Source organism: Neopelma chrysocephalum, unplaced genomic scaffold, assembly GCF_003984885.1.
Source record: "Neopelma chrysocephalum unplaced genomic scaffold, ASM398488v2 Primary Assembly neopelma1_77, whole genome shotgun sequence".
NCBI lineage: Eukaryota > Metazoa > Chordata > Aves > Passeriformes > Pipridae > Neopelma > Neopelma chrysocephalum.
The window spans coordinates 3,435,960-3,455,636 of NW_020897738.1; the positions used below are offsets into that span (position 1 = coordinate 3,435,960).

The 19,677-nt window shown below is 54.9% G+C and overlaps 1 protein-coding gene across 1 annotated transcript; it reads left to right on the forward strand.

Annotated features, from left to right (window-relative positions):
• Positions 1 to 1,891: 1,891 nt before the first annotated feature.
• HIP1R (huntingtin interacting protein 1 related) lies at positions 1,892 to 19,677 on the forward strand. The gene is made up of 32 exons (XM_027689653.1): positions 1,892 to 2,036; positions 6,956 to 7,019; positions 7,399 to 7,541; positions 7,872 to 7,928; positions 8,161 to 8,241; positions 8,362 to 8,438; positions 8,599 to 8,660; positions 9,736 to 9,876; positions 10,335 to 10,392; positions 10,482 to 10,557; positions 10,784 to 10,921; positions 11,020 to 11,078; positions 11,153 to 11,225; positions 11,569 to 11,752; positions 11,827 to 11,915; positions 12,187 to 12,303; positions 12,764 to 12,865; positions 13,095 to 13,289; positions 13,520 to 13,667; positions 13,948 to 14,034; positions 14,288 to 14,395; positions 14,762 to 14,898; positions 15,475 to 15,585; positions 15,710 to 15,768; positions 15,959 to 15,989; positions 16,119 to 16,181; positions 16,644 to 16,744; positions 17,415 to 17,520; positions 18,759 to 18,882; positions 18,988 to 19,049; positions 19,158 to 19,349; positions 19,442 to 19,677. Exons 1-32 carry the CDS (start codon positions 1,944 to 1,946, stop codon positions 19,487 to 19,489), a joined length of 3,186 nt encoding a protein of 1,061 aa, XP_027545454.1. The 5' UTR covers positions 1,892 to 1,943; the 3' UTR covers positions 19,490 to 19,677.

A 19,677-nucleotide genomic window follows, 5' to 3' on the forward strand; every position in this document is an offset into this window, starting at 1 on the left:
AAGAATCTGAAGTGTGTAATTGTTACAACATAGGAAGTATTTTTTTAAATCTTTTTATTTTTTTATGGTGGCTCAGAAATATTTATAGAGTATGACACAGCCAAGTGTGCTTTTTCTTTCTGTTGTTAGTATGTTGTTTTTGTTCTGGACTTCTTGCCTTGTGCAGAGAGATGAATAATGTTTATAGGAAGTTCCCAATTAGTGTTGTAAGCAGGAACTGGGAAATGAATTGAAATGGGAGAGCTGTCACCCACAACATGGGCAGAACAATTCTTTCACACTCAGGAGCTGGTTCTTCCAGCAAAAGTTTATAGGATCAGGTGTGTGTGGGCTCTGTTTGCACTGTAGAGCAGCAGCCAAGCATCATGTGACCTTTTTTTTAGCATTTAACCTGGTTTTATCTTTGCCTATTGGGCAAGACACATTCTGTTATCACAATTTGAACTTATTTTTTAACTAAAAGATCAAATAAGATAATAAAAGTGATATTTTGCTGTGTCTTTTTTGCCTGTTTAACACACTGTCCAACATATTTAGTACTTAATTCCTGATGGTTCTGAGCACAGACACAAGCTGGCTGCTCTGTCCTGTGCAGGTTGGGAGCAGTTGGGGACACCTGTGGCAAGTCCTCAGAGCTGTGCCAGCGTTTTTCCTGCGTGGGGGCAGCCAAGGGTGGGACTCTCTGGCTCCATCCACTGCCACCAATTAATTGCAGTGAAACACAACACTCCATGGACTCCCCTTGTTAACTCTTTCATGTAGTTTTCTGCTTTCTCTTTAATTACCCCAATGACAGCCTTTCCTTCAGGTACTAATTGCCCCAAAATTAGTTGACCAGTTCTGATCAGAGCTGCTGACTGAGGGAAGCTCAGCTGCTCCATCTCTTTTCCGGTTTCCACAAGCCTTTATAGTGCATTTATTCCTCTACCTGTACAGAAGCTTTCCAGGCTCCATACTCAGAATCTCCTGCTGTGGCTATGACAAAAATTCCCCCTAAAAAGCCAGTAATAACAATACCATGCTGCTCACTCTGAAGCTGCCCAGCAGCTTTACAGAGAAATTGGTGCAACTTCCAAGCGGGAGCTGTGGTCTCTGGTTTAAATGTGTTTGAGTTTACTGGATGAATTCTGAGTTTAAACCCCTTGTGAGTTTAAAATGCCCCACTGATGGCTTTAAAATCAATACAGAAAACTGAGCTCAAGCGGTGCAACAAGGATCTGCAGAGCTCTAGGATTTTGTGTCAGGGCTGCCCTGGTTTTGTGGAATGGAAAGAAGGGGAATGTTGGGGTTAATTTATTCAGCACTAACTGACTTACAAGCCAACTGCATTATTTACCACAATCGTATGGAAACACTTCAAACCCGGTGCCTTATTTCTGGAAGCAGCTCAAATACTCCAGGGAGCCCTTTGCTATTGTATCCTCGGACCGAATTATTATTAAAGACAACAAAGCTTCTGTTCAGCCGCGGCCTTTCCGCAGGGTGGATGCGCGCTCTGCTCGCGACTTTCCTAAAGGGAAGAAGGTGGCCATGGAGCTCCGGGGTCCTTAACGTGCCCCGTGTGTGTGTGTGCAGGTGTATTGGGCGAGGGGAGGAGATGGCCAATAGGGATGAGAAGGGATCGTCGCGCCGGGCCGTCCCCGCCGTGTGTGGTGTTCCCTGAGTTGGGGAATCGTCTCGGTGCCCGCGGGGGCGGTGGGGACGTGTCCCCTCCCCGTGTCCCCTCCCGTGTCCCGCCGTGTCCCCGCCCGGGCCCGCGGGTCGCACCTGCCCGCGGGGGGGCTGCAGTTCCGGGCGCGGCCGCCGGGGGCGCCCCCGCGCGCGGCGCAGTGCGCGGCCGGGAGGGGCGGGGGGGGGGGGGGGCGGCGCCGGTCGCTGCCGCCCGGAGAGCGGGACCGGGCGCGGGGAGCGGAGCCCGCAGCGCCGAGCCCCGGAGCCCCGCCATGAACAGCATCAAGAGCGTGCCGGCGCGGGTGCTGAACCGCCGCGGCGGGCACAGCCTGGAGGCGGAGCGGGAGCAGTTCGACAAGAGCCAGGCAAGGGCGGCGGAAGGGGGTGGTGCGGCCCCGGGACCGGCTGAGGGCACGGTCCCGGTCCTAGTCCTAGTCCTAGTCCTAGTCTTGATCCTGGTCCTGGTCCTGGTCCTGGCCCGTTTCGCGGGGCATCGCCTTGGGGCGCGCTGAAGGCGGGGGCTTCCCGGGTGATAGGATGGGATGGGGGTCGCGGGTCCCCGTTCTCCGGGGGTCCCTCCCGATGGGGCGGCGCGGCCGCCATCCTTCTGTCCGGCCCCGTGTCCGCGCGTCCGTCCGTCCGTGCCCGGTGCCGGCGCTCCCCCGCCCCCACCTGAGCCGCCGCTTCCTCCCGCCGCGGCCGCGGGACCGTCCCGCGTGGGCACCGCGGCCCGTCCCGCCGCCCCTGTGCCGGCACCGCGGCCCGGCCCCGCCGTGCGCCCCCGCCCCGGCGGGCAGCGGGGCCCTGGGCGGCCGGAGCGTCCCCCCCGCGCCCCCCGGGCCTTATCGCAGGTAAACACGGCCCGGAGCACACGGGGAAAGTTTTACGGTGTCGGCCGAGTTGGGGGCTCCGCAGCATCCCGGGGCTCCCCCCCGCGCCCGCCGCCCTGGGAATGGGCATCTCCGCATCCCTGCCGGTCCCGGTCCTGGCCACAACGACCCTGGGGGCTGTTTGGCACCGCGTGTGGATTCCCCTCGGCCCCCGCGGGTCTGGGGTGTCCCCGCGGGGATCGGTGTGTGTGAACCCACGGGGGGTGGCTGAGCTAAAACAAAGCCCAAATGTGGTTGTACCCTGTCGTGTCTGGCTTGACCGGAGTGTCCGTAGCCCTGTTGTCCCCGCAGGGTGGGCGATGCTCGGGTGCCAGTGGGGCTGGCATATGGCTGGTGGGAAATGAATCATTCCAACAGCGTGGGCAGAGATGGGCAGAGGGATGGACAGAGCGACGGGCTCGCAAAAATAGCAGTGCCCTCTGCACACATCCTCTGACCCCTCTGGTTTGGCAGGCAGTGCATTCATCACAGGTGTTTTCCCCTTTACCCCTTTGCTTTGCTGGCCCTTCCCTGGCCCCTGGGCTGGTTTGGCCCAGGAGGGCGCCGGTGAAGACAGGTGGGAATTCCAGGCCTAGCAGGGTCACGGTGGGTAGGAAACGGAGCTTGTTGGGTTTGGGGAGCAACACGAGAAAACCGGCAATTCCGGTTCCCTCTGGACGCGTCTCCTTCAATCGTCCCACTGGGCACCGCTGATAAAGACTCGCGGCGGCAGCGCTGCCCCGTACACCCTCCTCCCGCCTGCCCTTCCAGGGCATTTTGGACTTTTCAGTGGGACTGGTGCCCTGCACAGTTACAGCTTTGCTCACTCCAGGGGTGCTGTGGGCAGAGCTGTGTGCACAGGGCAAAGAGGTGGTCGCTCTCCATTAGAGGTTTTAGCTCTATGACCCCAAGCTCGCTGGGTGACAGTCACATACACCACCCAGAACTGACCCTTTTATTCCAGCAACTGCTGAAAAACTGTTCTAAAGGAGCTTTATCTTGGTGTGGTTTCTGTAGTGGTGCTTCAGTGAGAGCAGAACTGTTCCAGTGTCAGTACATGGATATTGATCTGCCTTTTAGCTCTAATTATAGCAGCTGTGGAGTTGGCCACAGGTCGCTTCTGAGTCACAGAGATGCCAGTGGCACATCCCCTCCAGGATTCCTTACCATCCTGGAGCAGGATGCTGCAGGAATCCAGAGCCCCATCACCTTTTCCCCTGCGAGGGCTGGTGTGATGCCTGTGGGTACAGACGGGGGTTGCTGACCCTGCTGTGATCCCCCCATCCCCCAGGTGCTCGTGGGTGATGTGCAGGTCTCCTGCTTTCCCTGAAAATGCTTTTCCAGGTCTTGTGCTGGGGTGATTCAGATGTTCCCCTTGGAGCAGCCTCGTGTGGGAAGTAGGAAGCCACCATCCCACTCGGCAGCCTGGCAGGAGGCAAAACTTGACAGTTTTTGCTTTTCTGAAACAAAAACATTAAAAATCCAATGAGCTCCCAAGCTCCCAGGATTATGTTGTCTGTGACTGCTGAGTGGTGCTTCCTTGGTGTAATTTGGGAAGGAGCAGTGTTAGGAAGGGAACCCCGAAGCAGCTGTTTCTAGTTCAGGTGTTCCAACAGCCCTCGTGCCGCCTGGCCGGGGAGGTTTCCAGCTCAACATCCTGCTGCCAGAAAAATCTCTCCCTGCCTTGGGACCCGGCATCCACCTGCCAGGTGGGGATTGTGGCCCCGCAGGATGCCGGGGCTTCGGGGAGCTGTGGGCGGGAGGATCAGCCGTAATTAAAAGCAGCCTGGAAAGAAAGGGTGGATGTAAACTGTGCTCCTTCATTTGGGCGCTTTGATCCCGGCTTTAGTCACCGGCTTGGTACGTGAGGGCTCTGAGTAAGGAGTGAGGGCTGTACCCTGTGGGCTCCCACAGCCCGCGGCCCGGCAGGTTTTGGGGTCCAGCCCCCACCCCTGGCAGGGCTGGGGCTGCACCGCTCCCAGTCAGGGATGGGGAACAGTCCACAAGGTTGCATCAAAGTTTTGGACAGGCTGGTTGTGCACTTGCGGTGACAGCAGGGACCTGCCCATCGCCGGACGTGCTGGTGGTGTCTCAAGAGGTCAGATCAAGGGTGAATCTCCCTGTTTCAGAGCCCTGCAGCCAGCAGGGACATCCTGAAGACACCCGTGTCCCACACTGCAGCATCGCCCCATGCCCATTACTGGTCCCACCATCCCAATTTCATGTATCTCCTGACCAGCCTGATGTTTGGCGTTGGTTCAGTGCCGCTGTGGTTTATTTAGGACCATGCTGGACATGGTGTCTCTGTCATGGCAGTGCTGTGGGTGGGCTGGGGCTGCCCCTGCACGGGTCCAGTCCATGTGCTGGATGTAAAATGGCTCAGTGAAACCTCAGCACTGAATCACCAAGGATGAAACCAGCCTGTCCAACAGCTCCCGGGCTGAATTTTTGGCTGGTTGGTCTGGAAATGAGATTAAGGGCAATAAACCCAATAAAACCACCAGCACCAACAGGAATTACAGCTCGGTTTTGGGACAGGCCAATGGGTCCCAGCCCTAGTCCCATCCCACTGAGCAGCTGAGCCCCTGTCCCTGGGCATATGGGACAATGTTTCCTTTCCTGGGGGTCTGCCCTCATCTCACACTTTGGCCCTTCCACCTGTGGGGCTCAGGTCCCACCGTTGGGTTGGGACGAGTGTGATGGGTTGGGACAAACACATTGTCCTACTTCTGCTTACAGCAGGCAGCAAAAATCCAGGTTTGGGAGCTGTGTCTGCCCCATGCCCCCCATGCAAAGCACCTCAATAAGATGCAATAACCCCTTCAGCAGCTCTTTGCTGCAAGATGCATTTCCAAGCCCTGCCTTGCAAAACTTTCACCTTGTCACTCCCTGGTTTGTGATAAACCTTCCTTTCTGTTAATAACCCTCACTTTGGTGTCATCCTGGGAGGTGCTGGCACTCTGGGGACCTGTGGCACATCTCTCTGGCTGAGCTGTAGTCGAGGGCACAGCCTCTCCGCTGGCTCCAGGCTTTCAGGTGGCTGTGGAGGCACTTCAGGAGAGGCAGCTGTGCTGCAAGTGCCGTTCCCTGTTCCTGGGCTCTCCAGGCTCGTTAACCTTTGGGGATAAGAGGATTACAGCAAGTCACCGGCTTAACTCTGCTGCTGCTTTACGGCCCCACATGGCGGGGTAACACCGGGGCTCTCCCAGTGCAGGAAAAGCAAAATCAGCTCCTTTCCTCAGCAGCTGGGGGAACAGTTTTGGAACAGGCTCAATTTTTGGGATGCATTCATGGTGGTTTTGCCCAGTTCATGGGCACGGCCATTTTAGACTCTTTTGGGGCAGATTTGGTGCATTGACACCTTTGGCATCACCCCTTCAGCACAGCATCAGGTTCCTCCTGCATAAGTCAGGAGCACTTGATAACTCAGCATCGAATTCCTCATTCTACAGGAAAGTGCCTCAATTCAGAGGCATCCCTGGACAAGCAGCTGTATGGAAGTAGGTGCTTTCCCCAGGAGGGTAGATGAGATTTTTATAAGGTTTTAGGGCTGTGGGGCTGCAGGGATTGTCTGAGTTTCTATTCTGGCATGAATGCTGATGGCAGGGCCGCTTCCTGCCTTCCCAGCTGGGACCTTTATCCTCTGCTGGAGACAGAGGGCTCATGGACACAGGCACAGTCCAAGTGCTCCTGCGAGGGTGAAGCAGCTCAGTTGAGTCTGCAGGGACCTGGCGAGGAGGAGGAAGATCCTCATCAAACACAGCAACTCCGTTTTGTAGCCCATCATCACATGGGAGACACAAGTGACCCCTGTCTAGGGTCATCTTTTGGAATAAATTAATAATTTAAATTGTGCTGTGATCAAACACATCAAAATATAGATAATCCTCCTCCGCTAATCACATCGCTCTGGATTTCTGCTCCATCAAGATGGGCATTGTGGCCGCCACTCCCTCCTTGCTCGGGGGCTGCATTTCCCCACGTGCTGTTTGCGCGCAGCCAAAAACACCCCAAACCACTCCCCCCTTGGTTCAAAGGCTCCTTGTGATTACACAAACAACCCTGGAATTTGGCATCTCGCTGTCGTGCTTTAATGTTCCCGGGGCACGGCGCTGAGTTCAGGCTGCAAAAATGCAAAAATTGGTTTCCTGGGACAGGGACAGCCGGGAGCACTGGCGGCACGGGCGGGAGGGGCCTGATTCTGACAGATCCTACTGGGGATGGGGGATCTTCATGGGCTGCTTTGTTTGAGGATAAAAAAGCCTATTCTGATGTGTTGCAAATGACTTTAAGGTGACATGTGAGTGCTAAAATCCAAGGTGTTCCCCAAAAGCACCAGCACTGTGCTTCGGGGGGGATGGGGTAGCCATGGGGGTCACACCATGTCTGACAGCTGCTCTCCCCTCCTCTTGCAGGCCATCAGCATCAGCAAAGCCATAAACACACAGGAAGCACCAGTGAAGGAGAAACATGCCCGCCGTATCCTTTCCTGGACAGCATGGAGGAGATCCTGGGCTGAGGCAGGAGGGGTTTGGGGCCATGGAGGTTTGGGAGGCAGAAGAACCACACAGAGCTTGGCTGAGGGGTGGCATCATGTAGGTTCATCCATCAGTGGAAAGGCAAACAAGAGCCTATAAAATTGTGATTCTTTGGCAATAAAAAGCAGAGGGTCCTGCTGTCCCCTGGGGCAGGGGGAGGTGCAAGAGAAAGATGAATGGGGGTCATATCTGTGGGTGCAACATCGCGCAGGTGATCTCTGTGCACCCTGTGTGTCCCCTTTATAATGGAAGTTGAACAGTCCCCAGCCCAGCCTGTGCCCTGCTCCATGTGTATCCAGTTGGCCTTGACTGCAGGGAAGGGATCATCCTGGGCACACACCACGAGAAGGGAGCGTTCACCTTCTGGTCCTACGCCATCGGGCTGCCCCTGCCCAGCAGCGCCATCCTCAGCTGGAAGTTCTGCCACGTCCTGCACAAGGTCCTGCGTGATGGACACCCCAATGTGAGTGGCCCCTCTGGAACATCCCTCCTGCTTTGCTGGTGGGGGAAATTTTTGCCTCTTTAGATGTCCCTCTGCACAGAGGATGGGTTCCCCTCCCTGTCCCAGACACCTTTCCTAGGCTGTGGGGCTGTGAGGGAACTCTTATCTCACACCTTTGAAACCTCCCTGCACAAAGCTCCAACTTTGGGAGCCATTGAAAGGCTGGAAGTTCTCACAAAGCTGGAGTGGTGTAAGGATTGGATCCATCCTCTTCCCAGTGCCACGGCAGACAGGCAGGTGCTGGCCTGTGCCAGCCCCACTGTGCCACATCCCTCCTGTTTTTGCCCCCAGGTCCTCCAGGACTGCCAGAGGTACCGCAGCAACATCCGAGAGACGGGAGACCTGTGGGTGAGTGGGGTGAAGTGGAGGTTTGTGCCTCCCAGGGGGTCTGGAAGTGAATGCTGAGTGGCATTGTGGACACAGAGAGGGTAAAGCACCACCTCAGATACCTCAGCTCCCATGGGGTGATGGTTGTGTCCATGGTGGAGGGCACAAGAGCCATAGGGCTGGTGCAGGTTCACTGGCACATGTGGGCTCTGCTGGATCCGGATTCTCCACGTTTCCCCTCGTGTCTCCACAGGGCCATCTGCACGACAGATATGGGCAGCTGGTGAGCATCTACACACGGCTGCTGCTCACCAAGATCTCCTTCCACGTCAAGGTGAGACCCTCTGCCACCTTCTCACCTGCTGTACTGGGGGGATGGGGCTTTGCTGGGGGATGTGTTGCACCAGCAAAAATATTATGAGCAATCGATGCATTTTTTCTTCATTTTCCAAAGCATCCCGAGTTCCCCCCAGGCCTGGAAGTGTCAGATGAGGTGCTGGAAAAGACTGCAGGGACGGATGTGAACAACATGTGAGTGTCCTGGCACCTGCAGAGTGGTGAGGGGTGTAAATGTAGGGAGCAAAACTCCCAGTTGGAGCCCTTGCCATCATGAGGACCCTCAGTGAACTCGAGCAGCCAGAGCAAGGATGTCTCTGCCATGGAGTGATGGAGTTTTGGTTTGTTTTGGCAGCTTCCAGCTGACGGTTGAGCTGTTTGACTACCTGGACTGTGAGCTGAAGCTGTCGGAGTCAGGTGAGGAGGCGGCAGGTCCCTCCCGCTCGCCCCAGGGCTCTTGAGCAATAGTTTCGCTCTTTGGTCGGGAATAAAGTTCCGGGAGGCTGAGATTGGAGGCTTCAGTCCTTCCTCCTTCTCCCATGAGATTTCTGAGCTGGATTCCCTGGTTGATGCTCTGTAGGGGCAGTTGTAGGAAAATATTTAAGGAGTGTGGCTGGTTTGAGCCCACCTGAGCAATGCAGAGTGTGCCGCTCTGAAATATGTTTTTATTTCTTTTTGGTACAGCCACATTGATCATATGCATTACCCAAATCCTTTCTATCCCCCAGAAGCAGAGGAGGGGGCTGTACCTCTTTCTAAAGGCTTATTTCCTCGCACTGAAATGCCTCTGGGAAGGGCTGGAGGCCCTTGCCCATGTTTGCATCTCTCACCTCCTTCTCCAGGAATTTTTAGATAACTTAGAAAGGTGGTGGATTCTTCCTCTGTCAAGAGTCAGGAACACGGAGCTGCCCTGGAAAACAGGGCACAGCAGGCAAGACTGTGCTCCCGGCTCCCATCAGCCGCCTGCTTCTCCTCCTGACCCAGTTATACAGAGAATTTATATTCATAAATACTTTAAAGCTGAGCGGGGAAGAAGCCGGGGTGGATATGCCTGGATTTCTGCCAGGGGAAGGGATCTGTTTCCGAGCAGGGGCAGGCGAGGCTGCGGCGCCGGCGAGCTCGTCCCCTGCCCTGGGATCCTCTCCCAGATCCTCTCATGATTAAATAGAATGGAGCAAAACCTCTCACTTCCCCCAGCTGCATTATTTGTATCAGCTCAAGGGCAGCGTCCCGGGATTAAATCCCTCCTTTCTGGGGTCAGGGCAGAGCTGAGCACCCCTTTTCTCTGCCACCGTGGTCCCTTTGGGTGTTTGTTTTCCTCGGTGGGGGAAGGTTGTTCCCAGCTCAGCGGGACAGACGGGCAGCAACGCTGGTGTTTTCCCCGTGTCCCGGCAGAGCCACATCCGCCGTGGTTAATGATCAAGCGGAGCGGCCGGGAGGGGGCCGGCTCTGCAAACACGGCGCCGGTGCCTCACGCAGCTCAACCCCTCAGTTTTCAGGCAGCTCAACACGTCGATGGCCGTGTCGCAGATGTCGGCGGTGCAGTGCCGCCTGGCCCCCCTCATCCAGGTCATCCAGGACTGCAGCCACCTCTACCACTACTCCGTCAAGTTAATGTTTAAGCTGCACTCTTGTGAGTCCCGGGATATGCTCCGTGCTGGTCTTTTCCAGAGTTGGGCTTCTGAATTTGGGGATCAGGCTTGCATGGATTGAGGCATCCATCGCCATGTCCCAGCCGGGCTCTAAGGGCCTGCTCCACCCCATGTAGACATTCCAGATAAAGGAATTAGAAGGACTTGTCCTTGATTAATTCCAACCCATATGCCTTGGCCTGCCGGCCCCCTGCACAGGATTGCTGGGCAGTGCAGCACCAGTGGCCTTTTGTGGGTATTTTGTGGTTCCCCCCCACCTCTCCCTGCACCACATCCCTGGTCCCTGTGCCAGGGATGGGGATACCTCACTCCCACACTGATGCCTCACATCCCACTCCCACCTGGCCTTTATCCCACTGGCTTTTGTAGTGGAGGGCTCCAGGTGTATGTGAATACATGTGCAGCCCCAGATCAGTCACGACTGTCCCCCATTTCCCAGGTCTGCCGGCAGACACACTGCAGGGCCACCGGGATCGCTTCCATGAGCAGTTCCGCAGGTAATCCAGGGCCAAGGTGGCATGATGGGTCCCTTCCCTCCTGCCAAACCCCCTCCCCTGCAAGCAGTTTATCTTTTCCTCCTCTCCAGCCTCAAAAACTTCTTTAAGAGAGCATCTGACATGCTGTATTTCAAGCGGCTCATCCAGATCCCTCGGCTGCCAGAGGTATGGCAGGATTTGGGGTGGTGCTTGTTGGTGATACTTCGGACATCGTGTGGGTTCAGGGTGCACGGGGGTGTCCCCATGGATGGGTTTGTGGTCTGGGGACACTGCAGAGGGACCTGCTGGCTCTATCAGCAGCACGGGGTTGGCTGCCTCCCTTCCCTGGCACTCTGCCTCCTGCAGTTCCCAAAATCCCCTGTGATACCACCACAACTTCTTGTCCCAACAGAGCCCCCCGAACTTCCTGCGGGCATCTGCACTGGCTGAGCACGTGAAGCCTGTGGTCGTCATCCCTGAGGAAGCCCCTGAGGATGACGAGCCAGAGAATCTCATTGAGATCAGCACAACTTCCACCACGGAGCCACAGGTGGGGGCACGGGGCTGGAATGGGGACTCAGGGATGGATGGACAGCAGAGACAGGCACCCATAGCCTGGCTCAGCTCAGCAGCCTCTGTCTTCCCCAGATCACCTCGGATCTATTTGAGCAAACCTTTGGGCCCCCCAATGGCGTTTGGGATGACAGGTATGGGGGGGGGTCCGGCGGTGGCGGAGGGGAGTGGCCGCTACCGCGTGGGACCAACCTGCCTTTCTCCACAGGGATGCACAGATCGAGAGCCTGAAGAAGGAGCTGGACATGCTCCGTGCAGAGATGGAGAAGATCAAACTGGAGGTAAAGCCCGGCTAGGGAGTAGCTGGTGGGGGGAATGCGGTGGAAACCTCAAGGGGATGCAGCAGGAGTGGAGTCCTGACATCCAGCACTGTGAGTTAGGACCTCTCCCAGTGCCAGGACCTGACTTCTGATGGAGATGGGGTGGAGGCATGTGAGACCTGTCCTTTGCTGTCATGACCGGCGTTATCAGCGGGGACAGAGCAGCTGCAGGGACAAACAGGAGAGCTTTCCTGTGCATCCTGCAGCTGCTTTGCCTAAATTACAGTGGGGCACCTGGATAGGGCTTTTGAGGAGGATGTAAGTTCAGGGCCATGCCCCAGTGCCTGATGGTGGTGTCCTGCAGGCACAGCGATACATCACAGAGCTCAAGGCACAGGTGAACAGCCTGGAGGGAGAAGTGGAGGAGCAGCGCAAGCAGAAGCAGAAGGCACTGGTGGACAACGAGCAGCTGCGGGATGAGCTGGAGAGGCTGCAGAGGGTGAAGCAGGACAGCGACAGGTCCCAGCGGCTCTGTGCTGAAGCCGAAAGTAGGTGCCCTGCAGTGCCCATCGGCCGCGAGCTGCCTGTGCCACGGCTGCTGAGGGGCTTCTCACCCCTGCAGAGAAAGCCAACGCCACCGAGATCCGCTACACAAAGCTGAAGGAGAAGCACAGCGAGCTCATCAACACGCACGCTGAGCTCCTGAGGAAGGTAATGCTCAGTGCAGGCAGGGACTGACACTGCCTTGGTCCCTCTGCCACTGCTGGGGCAGCTCCTGCCTGCCCAGAGCCCCCTGTGTCGGTCCCATCGCCCTGCACCCAGGGAACTCTGAGCATAGCTGGGGATGCACCCCTTAAATCCATGTCCGCTGACAGTCAGCATTCTGGGTGCTGTGAGAAAGGCATCTTGAAGTTATCCTCTAAGCCAGTGTTTGGTTGGAACAAGTGTGGTGATGGTGAGGGTCCCCCGTGTCCCCACGCAGAACGCCGACACCGCCAAGCAGCTGACGGTCACGCAGCAGAGCCAGGAGGAGGTGGCACGTGTCAAGGAGCAGCTGGCATTTCAGGTGGAGCAGGTCAAGCGAGAGGCCGAGATGAAGGTGAGCTGGCACAGCTCTGGATCCTTCCCTGCTTCCCTGCCAGCACTGAGCCCTTCCCAGCCCGGGAAACACAGTAGCTGTGCTCAGTTTGGGTGCAGGGGCTAAGGGTTGTTGTTGATGTCAGTCCCTGATCCAGGAAAAGGTTGGCATCAGGAAGGCATTGTTTAATACATGCTTCATGCCCTCTTGCCCAGATCTGCCTTTCCTTCTGCCAAGAAAATGCCTCAATGCAAATTGGTGGGTTTGGGTGCCTTCATTCTCTGGGTCCCAAGTTTGTGGCTGCTCCCAAAATTCCTGCTCTAGGGAAAGGAGCCCTTCCAGGAGACACCCCCCCACGCCCAAGACCCCAAAACCCCTACCCTGCAAAATGTGGCTGGTATCATTCCTGCCATCCCGGCTGTGTGCCGGGGCCGGAGCGTGTTCACAGGGGCTGAGCCCCCGGCACGGGGTGTGGTTGCAGCTGGAAGACCAGAGCGTGCAGATGGAGCAGCTGCGGCAGGAGCTGGATGCCCGGCGGGATGAGCTGGACCAGGCGCAGCGCTCGCTCAGCCAGGCCAAGCAGGTACAGGGCTTAGGATGAGCCCAAATCCCCATCACAAACCCCTGTCATGCAGGACAGTGCTCCGGCCACCACTGCTGAGCCAGAGGTCCAACAGCAGCACAAGGAGCTATCACAGGGCTGAACATGGGCCCAGCTCATAAGTGACATGAGCAGGGCGTGTCCTCAGGTGTCTGTTGGGCTCACAGCATGGTGACAGGTGAGTGACAGGGCTGTCCTGGCCCCATGGCAGGTGGGTGTGGAGCTCAGTGCGCAGGTGGAGGCCCTGCACGCCGAGAAGGAGGTGCTGAGGCGGTCGGTGAGTGAGAAGGAATGTGAGCTGCTGTCCACGCGTGGCCTCATCGAGGAGAAGGAGCTGCAGCTGAGCCAGGAGGCGGATAAGGCCACGAGGGAGATCCGAGAGCTCCAGGGCAGGCTCCTGGAGAAGGTAGGTGCTGTGTGAAGAACCCACTGCTCCTCTACTTGCCAGGGTGAGACATGTTTGGGGGATGCTGAGGAGCTGGGGGGCTCAGCCAAGCCATCACTGATGTAGCCGGTGGGATATCACTTGCACCAGCAGTAATGGGATGCTTGGCTCTAATCCTGGAAAAGGGAAATGCTGGTGATGGGGGTCCTGTGTCCCAGTTGTGCCACTCACCTGTTCCTCCTGCCCAACAGAGCAACCAGGAACAGAACCTGCAGCAGAAGCTGCTGGACGAGCAGTTCAGCATCCTGCAGGAGACGGTGCGGGAGGCAGAGGACATCCTCCGTGATGCCGTGGCCAAGCTGGATGACCCGCTGCACATCCGCTGCACCAGCTCCCCAGGTAGGGCAGAAACACACCGTCCCTTCTCCCTTCAGGACAGATAACATTGCATCTCAGCTTTCCCAAGGCATTTTTATCTTCGTGTCCAAGGAGATTGGGGTCAGACTTCCCAGGATGAATTTTTAACTCTCATCTCAGCACTGTTTTGCTCAGGCTTTAGTGCTGTTCCCCAGCCAGGGCCACGAGGACTCGAGCTGTCTTGGCTCCTGCTCAGTGGAGTCAGCACTCATGCTCATTCAGCCCCTCATCAGCCATGCTAACGAAGCTGGATTCATTACAGATTACCTGCTGAGCCGGGCGCAGGCGGCGCTGGAGTCCACGGACGCCCTGGAGAACGGGCACGCGCAGTACGTGGCCTCCATGGCAGGTACCTGGGGCTGGGGCCCGGTGGCATTGCTTCAGCTTGCTCGTGTTTCCATACATCCAGCAGCCCCCGGCTGCTGCGGGGCCATTGGCAAGCGGCAATGCCCTGGTGACAGAGGGACATGGTGGGGGTGGTGGGTTCCCATGTGTTCATTCAAGCTGGAGGGGTCCATAGTGAGCCTCTCCAAGTTCTTGTAATGATCCTTGAGTGCCTTCAAGGAGGGGCTGCAGTCCCTGACCCTGTCCTGTCCCAGCAGATGCCGCAGGGCTGGTGGGGGCCCTGGCCCTCTTCGCACACCTCACAGCCGACACCATCGTGAACGGCAGCGCCACGTCCCACCTGGCCCCCACAGACCACGCCGACCGTGAGTGCAGGGGTGCAGAGGGTGTTGGGGGGATTTTTCCTCGTGGGGATTTTTTTTTTAGGGAGGCTGTGCCAAAGCTCCTTCTGCCAGGGGCTGGATATGGGGCAGATCTTTACCGCGGACAGCATGATACCTCCAGCTCCCCGTGCTCCCCTTCCCGACACTCCCTGCTTTCTAGTGCCTCTTGCTGAGTCAGGGACATCACTTTGCTCCTGGAAACTCATTTATAGTCCTCTAGAAGAAATTTGCTGGATGCTGCTGATGCTCAGCGTCATCCCCACTGATGAGGGGAGGAGAGTGGCAGGGCTGGGGTGGAGGGACCCCTCGCCCAGCGAGGCGCCTGGCACCAACCCCTTCTCTCCCCAGGGCTGACGGAGATGTGCCGGGACTGTGGGCAGCGGAGCCTGGACTACCTGGGCGAGCTGAAGGACAGGCAGAGGCTGGGCCATGCCGAGCTGGGGGACGTGCGGCGGGCGCTGAGGGGGGTCCTGCAGCTGGCCCAGGTAGGAGATGGAGCCCAGTGCACCCACCTTCCTGCTTGTGGCTGTGGCAGGGTTGGCTGGAGGGAGCACTGTGGGATGGTTTGCCCCCCATACCCACAGGATCTGGTGCTGCCCTTGAGCCATCTCAGCTTCTGAGTGCTGAGACCCTTCCTGGTGGTGCCCAGGACTTGTCACCCTCAGATCAGCTGAAGTCTCTCAGCCCAGTAACCCCTGTGGAACAAAAATTCCCAACTTTCAGATATTTCTTCTCGTGAAGCCCCTTTTAGTCTTTTCCCATACTCCACTGTTAATTCAAAGGCTGTCAGCTCTCCAGGACCCTCTGGAGCCAAAACTGCTCCTGTGATGGAGTTTTGTCACTTTGATTTGGGGCATTTTTTACCTCTGATCCTTTGCCACGTCTGCTGCAAGTTGGTGACACTTGTGCCTTCACCCTTGCAGGCTGCATAATGCTGCTCCTGCACCTTTAATTATTTGGGGAGAGGGGGAAAGGGAGTCGGATACCTTGGTTTATAATTATTCCTTATAAATATTCCCTTCTGTCTAAAACCTGCTGATGCCTGCTGCCTCCTCTGGCAGGAGCTGAGGCCCAAGAGCTTAGACATCAAGCAAGAAGAGCTGGGGGACATGGTTGAGAAGGAGATGGCCTCCACCTCGGAGGCGATTGAGGATGCCGTCAGGCGGATAGAGGTGAGACAAAGCTGCAGGATGGGCCACTTCGGTGCCTTGGGGCAGCAGAGTGTCCATCGCTCCTCCACCCTGCTCACCCTCACAGCAGTGTGGCATCCAACCTTCTTCTTGTGTTTCCCAACAGGAGATGATGAGCCAGGCCAGGAATGAGAGCTCTGGTGTTAAGCTGGAAGTGAACGAGCGGTGAGTTTTGAGGGGTGACGTGTGATGGCCACGGGCAGGTTTGTGTCCCGTGCCTGTACCCTGCTGGAGTGTGCTCCAAACCAGGCTGGGTGGTCTTCAAAAAAGACTCACATTCTAACTGAGACCAAAGCCCCCTTCCCTGGATGCAGTGTCAGGGGATGCTGAACAATTTTCTCTTGTTTCCCTGCAGGATTCTGAACTCCTGCACGGATCTAATGAAGGTCAGTACTGCAGAAACCAGTCTGGGCTGTCAAAGACTGCACAAAACTGTCACTTTCCACCACTGACAGCATCAATCCTTCTCTATAAAACCCCCATCAAACACCAAAGCCTGTTTTCCTTCATTCCAGGCTATCAGGCTTCTCGTAACAACATCTACAAACCTACAGAAGGAGATAGTAGAAAGTGGCCGGGTAAGTCTTCCCCTCATCTCTCTGCATAGGCATGAAATACAGGAGAATTTCCCCCAGTTTGCAGAAACACTCTGGATTTCCTGGTTTCCCATGTTATCAGCACTCTGGCAGTGCCTTGCTAGAGATGGGCTGCTCAGCCCTGTGCTCTTTGCACACATTATTATTATTGCCCTTGCAAAACCTTGTCCATCTAAAGATTATGGCCCAAACTTGGATGGTTTAAACCAAACCCAGCCAAACTTTGCAGACGTGGGGCTCCAACACTGACTTTCTTGATAATTATTGAAGCAGGTCAGTAAGAGCAGCATAAAGTGCACAGAAATGCTGTCAATGCCTTGGTTTATGGCTTTATATATGAAATTTATATATTGTTTTACTTTATACAGATATTTTTTACGGATTTATGTATTGTTGTGTATTAGACTGAAGTTAATCCAGGCCGTAATATTCTCATAACAACAGGGGGCAGCAACAACTCAGGAATTTTATGCCAAGAACTCTCGCTGGACCGAAGGGCTGATCTCTGCCTCCAAGGCCGTGGGCTGGGGAGCCACACAGCTTGTGTAGGTACCCCCACACTGGGATGTTCCTCTGGGACATGGCTCCATGTACTGCACCCTTGCAGGGCTGGCTCTTGCTTCTCCACCACCCAATAATCCAAAGCATCCCACTGCTGAGCCGTCATGGAGCACCATTGCTAATCCCTTGTGGAACATCTTTGCTAACTCCTTGTGGAGCCTCATTTGGCTCATTGCTAATTCCATGTAGAGCATCATAGCCTGGGTGGGACCACACGGTCACCCAGTTAGGGATGCCAGTTCCTCCCTGTTTGCAGAATATGAAATCAAATAATCCATGTCCTGGTTCCTGCTCAGGTGGTTGTGGCTGGGGTGGTTGGGATCAGGGCAGGGTATCCTTGTGCAGGAAATGTGGAGAGTCTTTTGGACAAACCTTTAAAAATCTCATGGAAACAAAATCCTCTCTCTGTCCAAAATGTCTGGATCAAGGCTTTGAATAATTGCTTTGTAAATGAGCTTTAATAATGGTCGGACTTGATGATCTTAGAGGTCTTTTCCAACTTTAATGATTCTGTGATTCTGTAATTACAGACAAAGCTGCTGGATCCAGGTCTGGTGCTGATTTCTAGGGATATTAGCAGGAGACGAATAATCTGCACTTGCCTTTGTGGTGCAGGGTGTCTCTAATACGATCTCCCTTCTGGCTGTAACGCAGGGAGTCGGCAGACAGGGTTGTTCTGCACATGGGAAAATACGAGGAACTGATCGTCTGCTCCCATGAAATCGCTGCCAGCACAGCCCAGCTCGTGGCTGCCTCCAAGGTGAGTGTCCCAGCAGGATCCTCTGCCTGTCTCCTGAAGCCATAGGTCATTCTGTTCCACAGCATTCCCAGCAATGCAGCCTGCTGGGGCAGGGAGAAGGGAAGCTCTTGCCATTTTCCGGGCAGTCCATGAGTTTAATCCATGTGCATTAATATTCCCACACCCAGGGCTTGCCTTGGAAGTGAAGATGTGTAAAACCTCCTATCTTGTTATGTAAAGAAAATGTTAATAACTAACAAGAAATCCAAAAAAACAGCTGCAGGAGCCAGAATTGAGGATGGTGGATTTGGGTCTTGCCACCTTCCCTGTTGGGGTGGGTGAAAGCGATGGGTGGAGGTTTCAGTGAGCAATCAAGGATGCAGGTGGGGGAGCAGAGGATCCATAAGGCTTTTTACAACAGATGGTTTTAAAATGCATATATTTGTGTAAAAAAATATTTCTTTTTCTAAAAAATATATTTTTAAGATCTATATTTATATGTATTATTATATTATAGGTTATATGTAATTATGTAATTATATTAATACAGCATTCACCTTTTAATATCTTTATATAATGTTTATAAATTTTATAATTATACTAATATATAATAGAATTTATTATATATTATCTAATATCTAATAATATAATAAGATAATAAATATAACAATATATTATATAGAATACATTGTATGTTATAATATATAATTCTGATATGATTATAAAATGATTATGTTTTTAATTTTACAGTTTATATATAGAATGTATATATTTATATGTCAATATTATAATACATTACTTATAAATTATAGACTATAATTGATTGTTTAAATTAATATATGAATATAGGTTATAGTTAATGATAAGATAAAATATAATAGTATATTAGTATTATGCATAGTATATTTAAATATATATAAATTATATATATTTAAGTAAAATATATATATTATATATAATATAAAATTATTTTTAAAATTATAGCTATGTCTTCACTGTGTGCTTGGCTCAGGTGGGAGCAGAGCTGGTTTGGTGCCCTGGGGCTGAAGGGCTTTGCAGGGATCACCTTGTCTGGCCATGATGGGATCATTGAGGATAAACCTTCCCATCTGTCCATCCATCCTTCCCACCCCCCGGGTTTTCGTGCCCAAGCTCTGACATGGGGCACTCGGTGTCTCTGCCTGGGGCACCCCAAAGTGTCGAGCCCCCAGGTGGAGGTGCCGTGGTGGTGCCCACAGCCATCCCTGTGCCCGTTGCAGGTGAAAGCCGAGAAGAGCAGCAGGAACCTGGCCCGGCTCCAGGAGTGCTCGCGCAACGTCAACGAGATGGCGGCCAACGTGGTGGCTTCCACCAAGTCGGGGCAGGAGCAGATCGAGGAGAAAGGTGAGGCTTTTGCAAGGAAAAGGTAGAAGAAACCACCTCAATCCCTTTCTGGCCTGGGGAATGCCCCGAGGTGCACTGAGTGAGGAGCCCTGCTTTTCTCCACAGACACCATGGACTTTTCGGGCATGTCCCTCATCAAGCTGAAGAAGGAAGAGATGGAAACACAGGTAGGGCCATGAGGTGCATTCGGTGCGGCTGCGGACAGATCCGGACCCGCACAGGGCGGGTCCCTTCTGCCCCCCAGCACGGGTCCCAGGAGGGCTGTTTGGGCGCAGGTGAAGGTGCTGGAGCTGGAGAAGCGGCTGGAGGGGGAGCGGGTGCGCCTGGGCGAGCTGAGGAAGCAGCACTACGTCCTGGCTGGGGGCTGTGACGCGGCAGCAGAGGACGAGGAGGCCAGGCCAGCACCGGCCCCGCGACGAGGCATCCTCAAGAAACCCCCCATCGCCCAGAAACCCGGCCACGGGGAGGTAGGGACCCCAGAGAGGGGTATAAATCAGGGAGGGTGGGTGTTCTCAGCACGAGTGACTGATATTTGGCTCTGTCCCCCTTCTCGTTTCAGCCCGAGCGAGACGCCGGCCCGTGCCCCCCTCACGGGGCCAAGGTCTAGCGGGGGCTGCCGGGGGTCCCTGGGATCACGTTGCCTTCGCGCTGCTGTGCCTTCACGCGCGGGGTCTCCTCACCGCCCGGCCTGGAAAAAAACCCAAACTGGATGTTTTTTTTAAAGAATATATTTTATTTTTTAGGGTTTTTTTTTTCTTGGCTCCTATCCGTAGAGCAGAGGGGCTCCTGTGCTCC

Coding starts and splice junctions, on each gene's coding strand:
- HIP1R (XM_027689653.1), top strand. CDS start 1,944: ATGAACAGCATCAAGAGCGTGCCGGCGCGGGTGCTGAACCGCCGCGGC. Junction 7,020..7,398: donor GAAGGAGAAACATGCCCGCC/GTATCCTTTCCT, acceptor ACTGCAGGGAAG/GGATCATCCTGGGCACACAC. Junction 7,929..8,160: donor GAGAGACGGGAGACCTGTGG/GTGAGTGGGGTG, acceptor GTGTCTCCACAG/GGCCATCTGCACGACAGATA.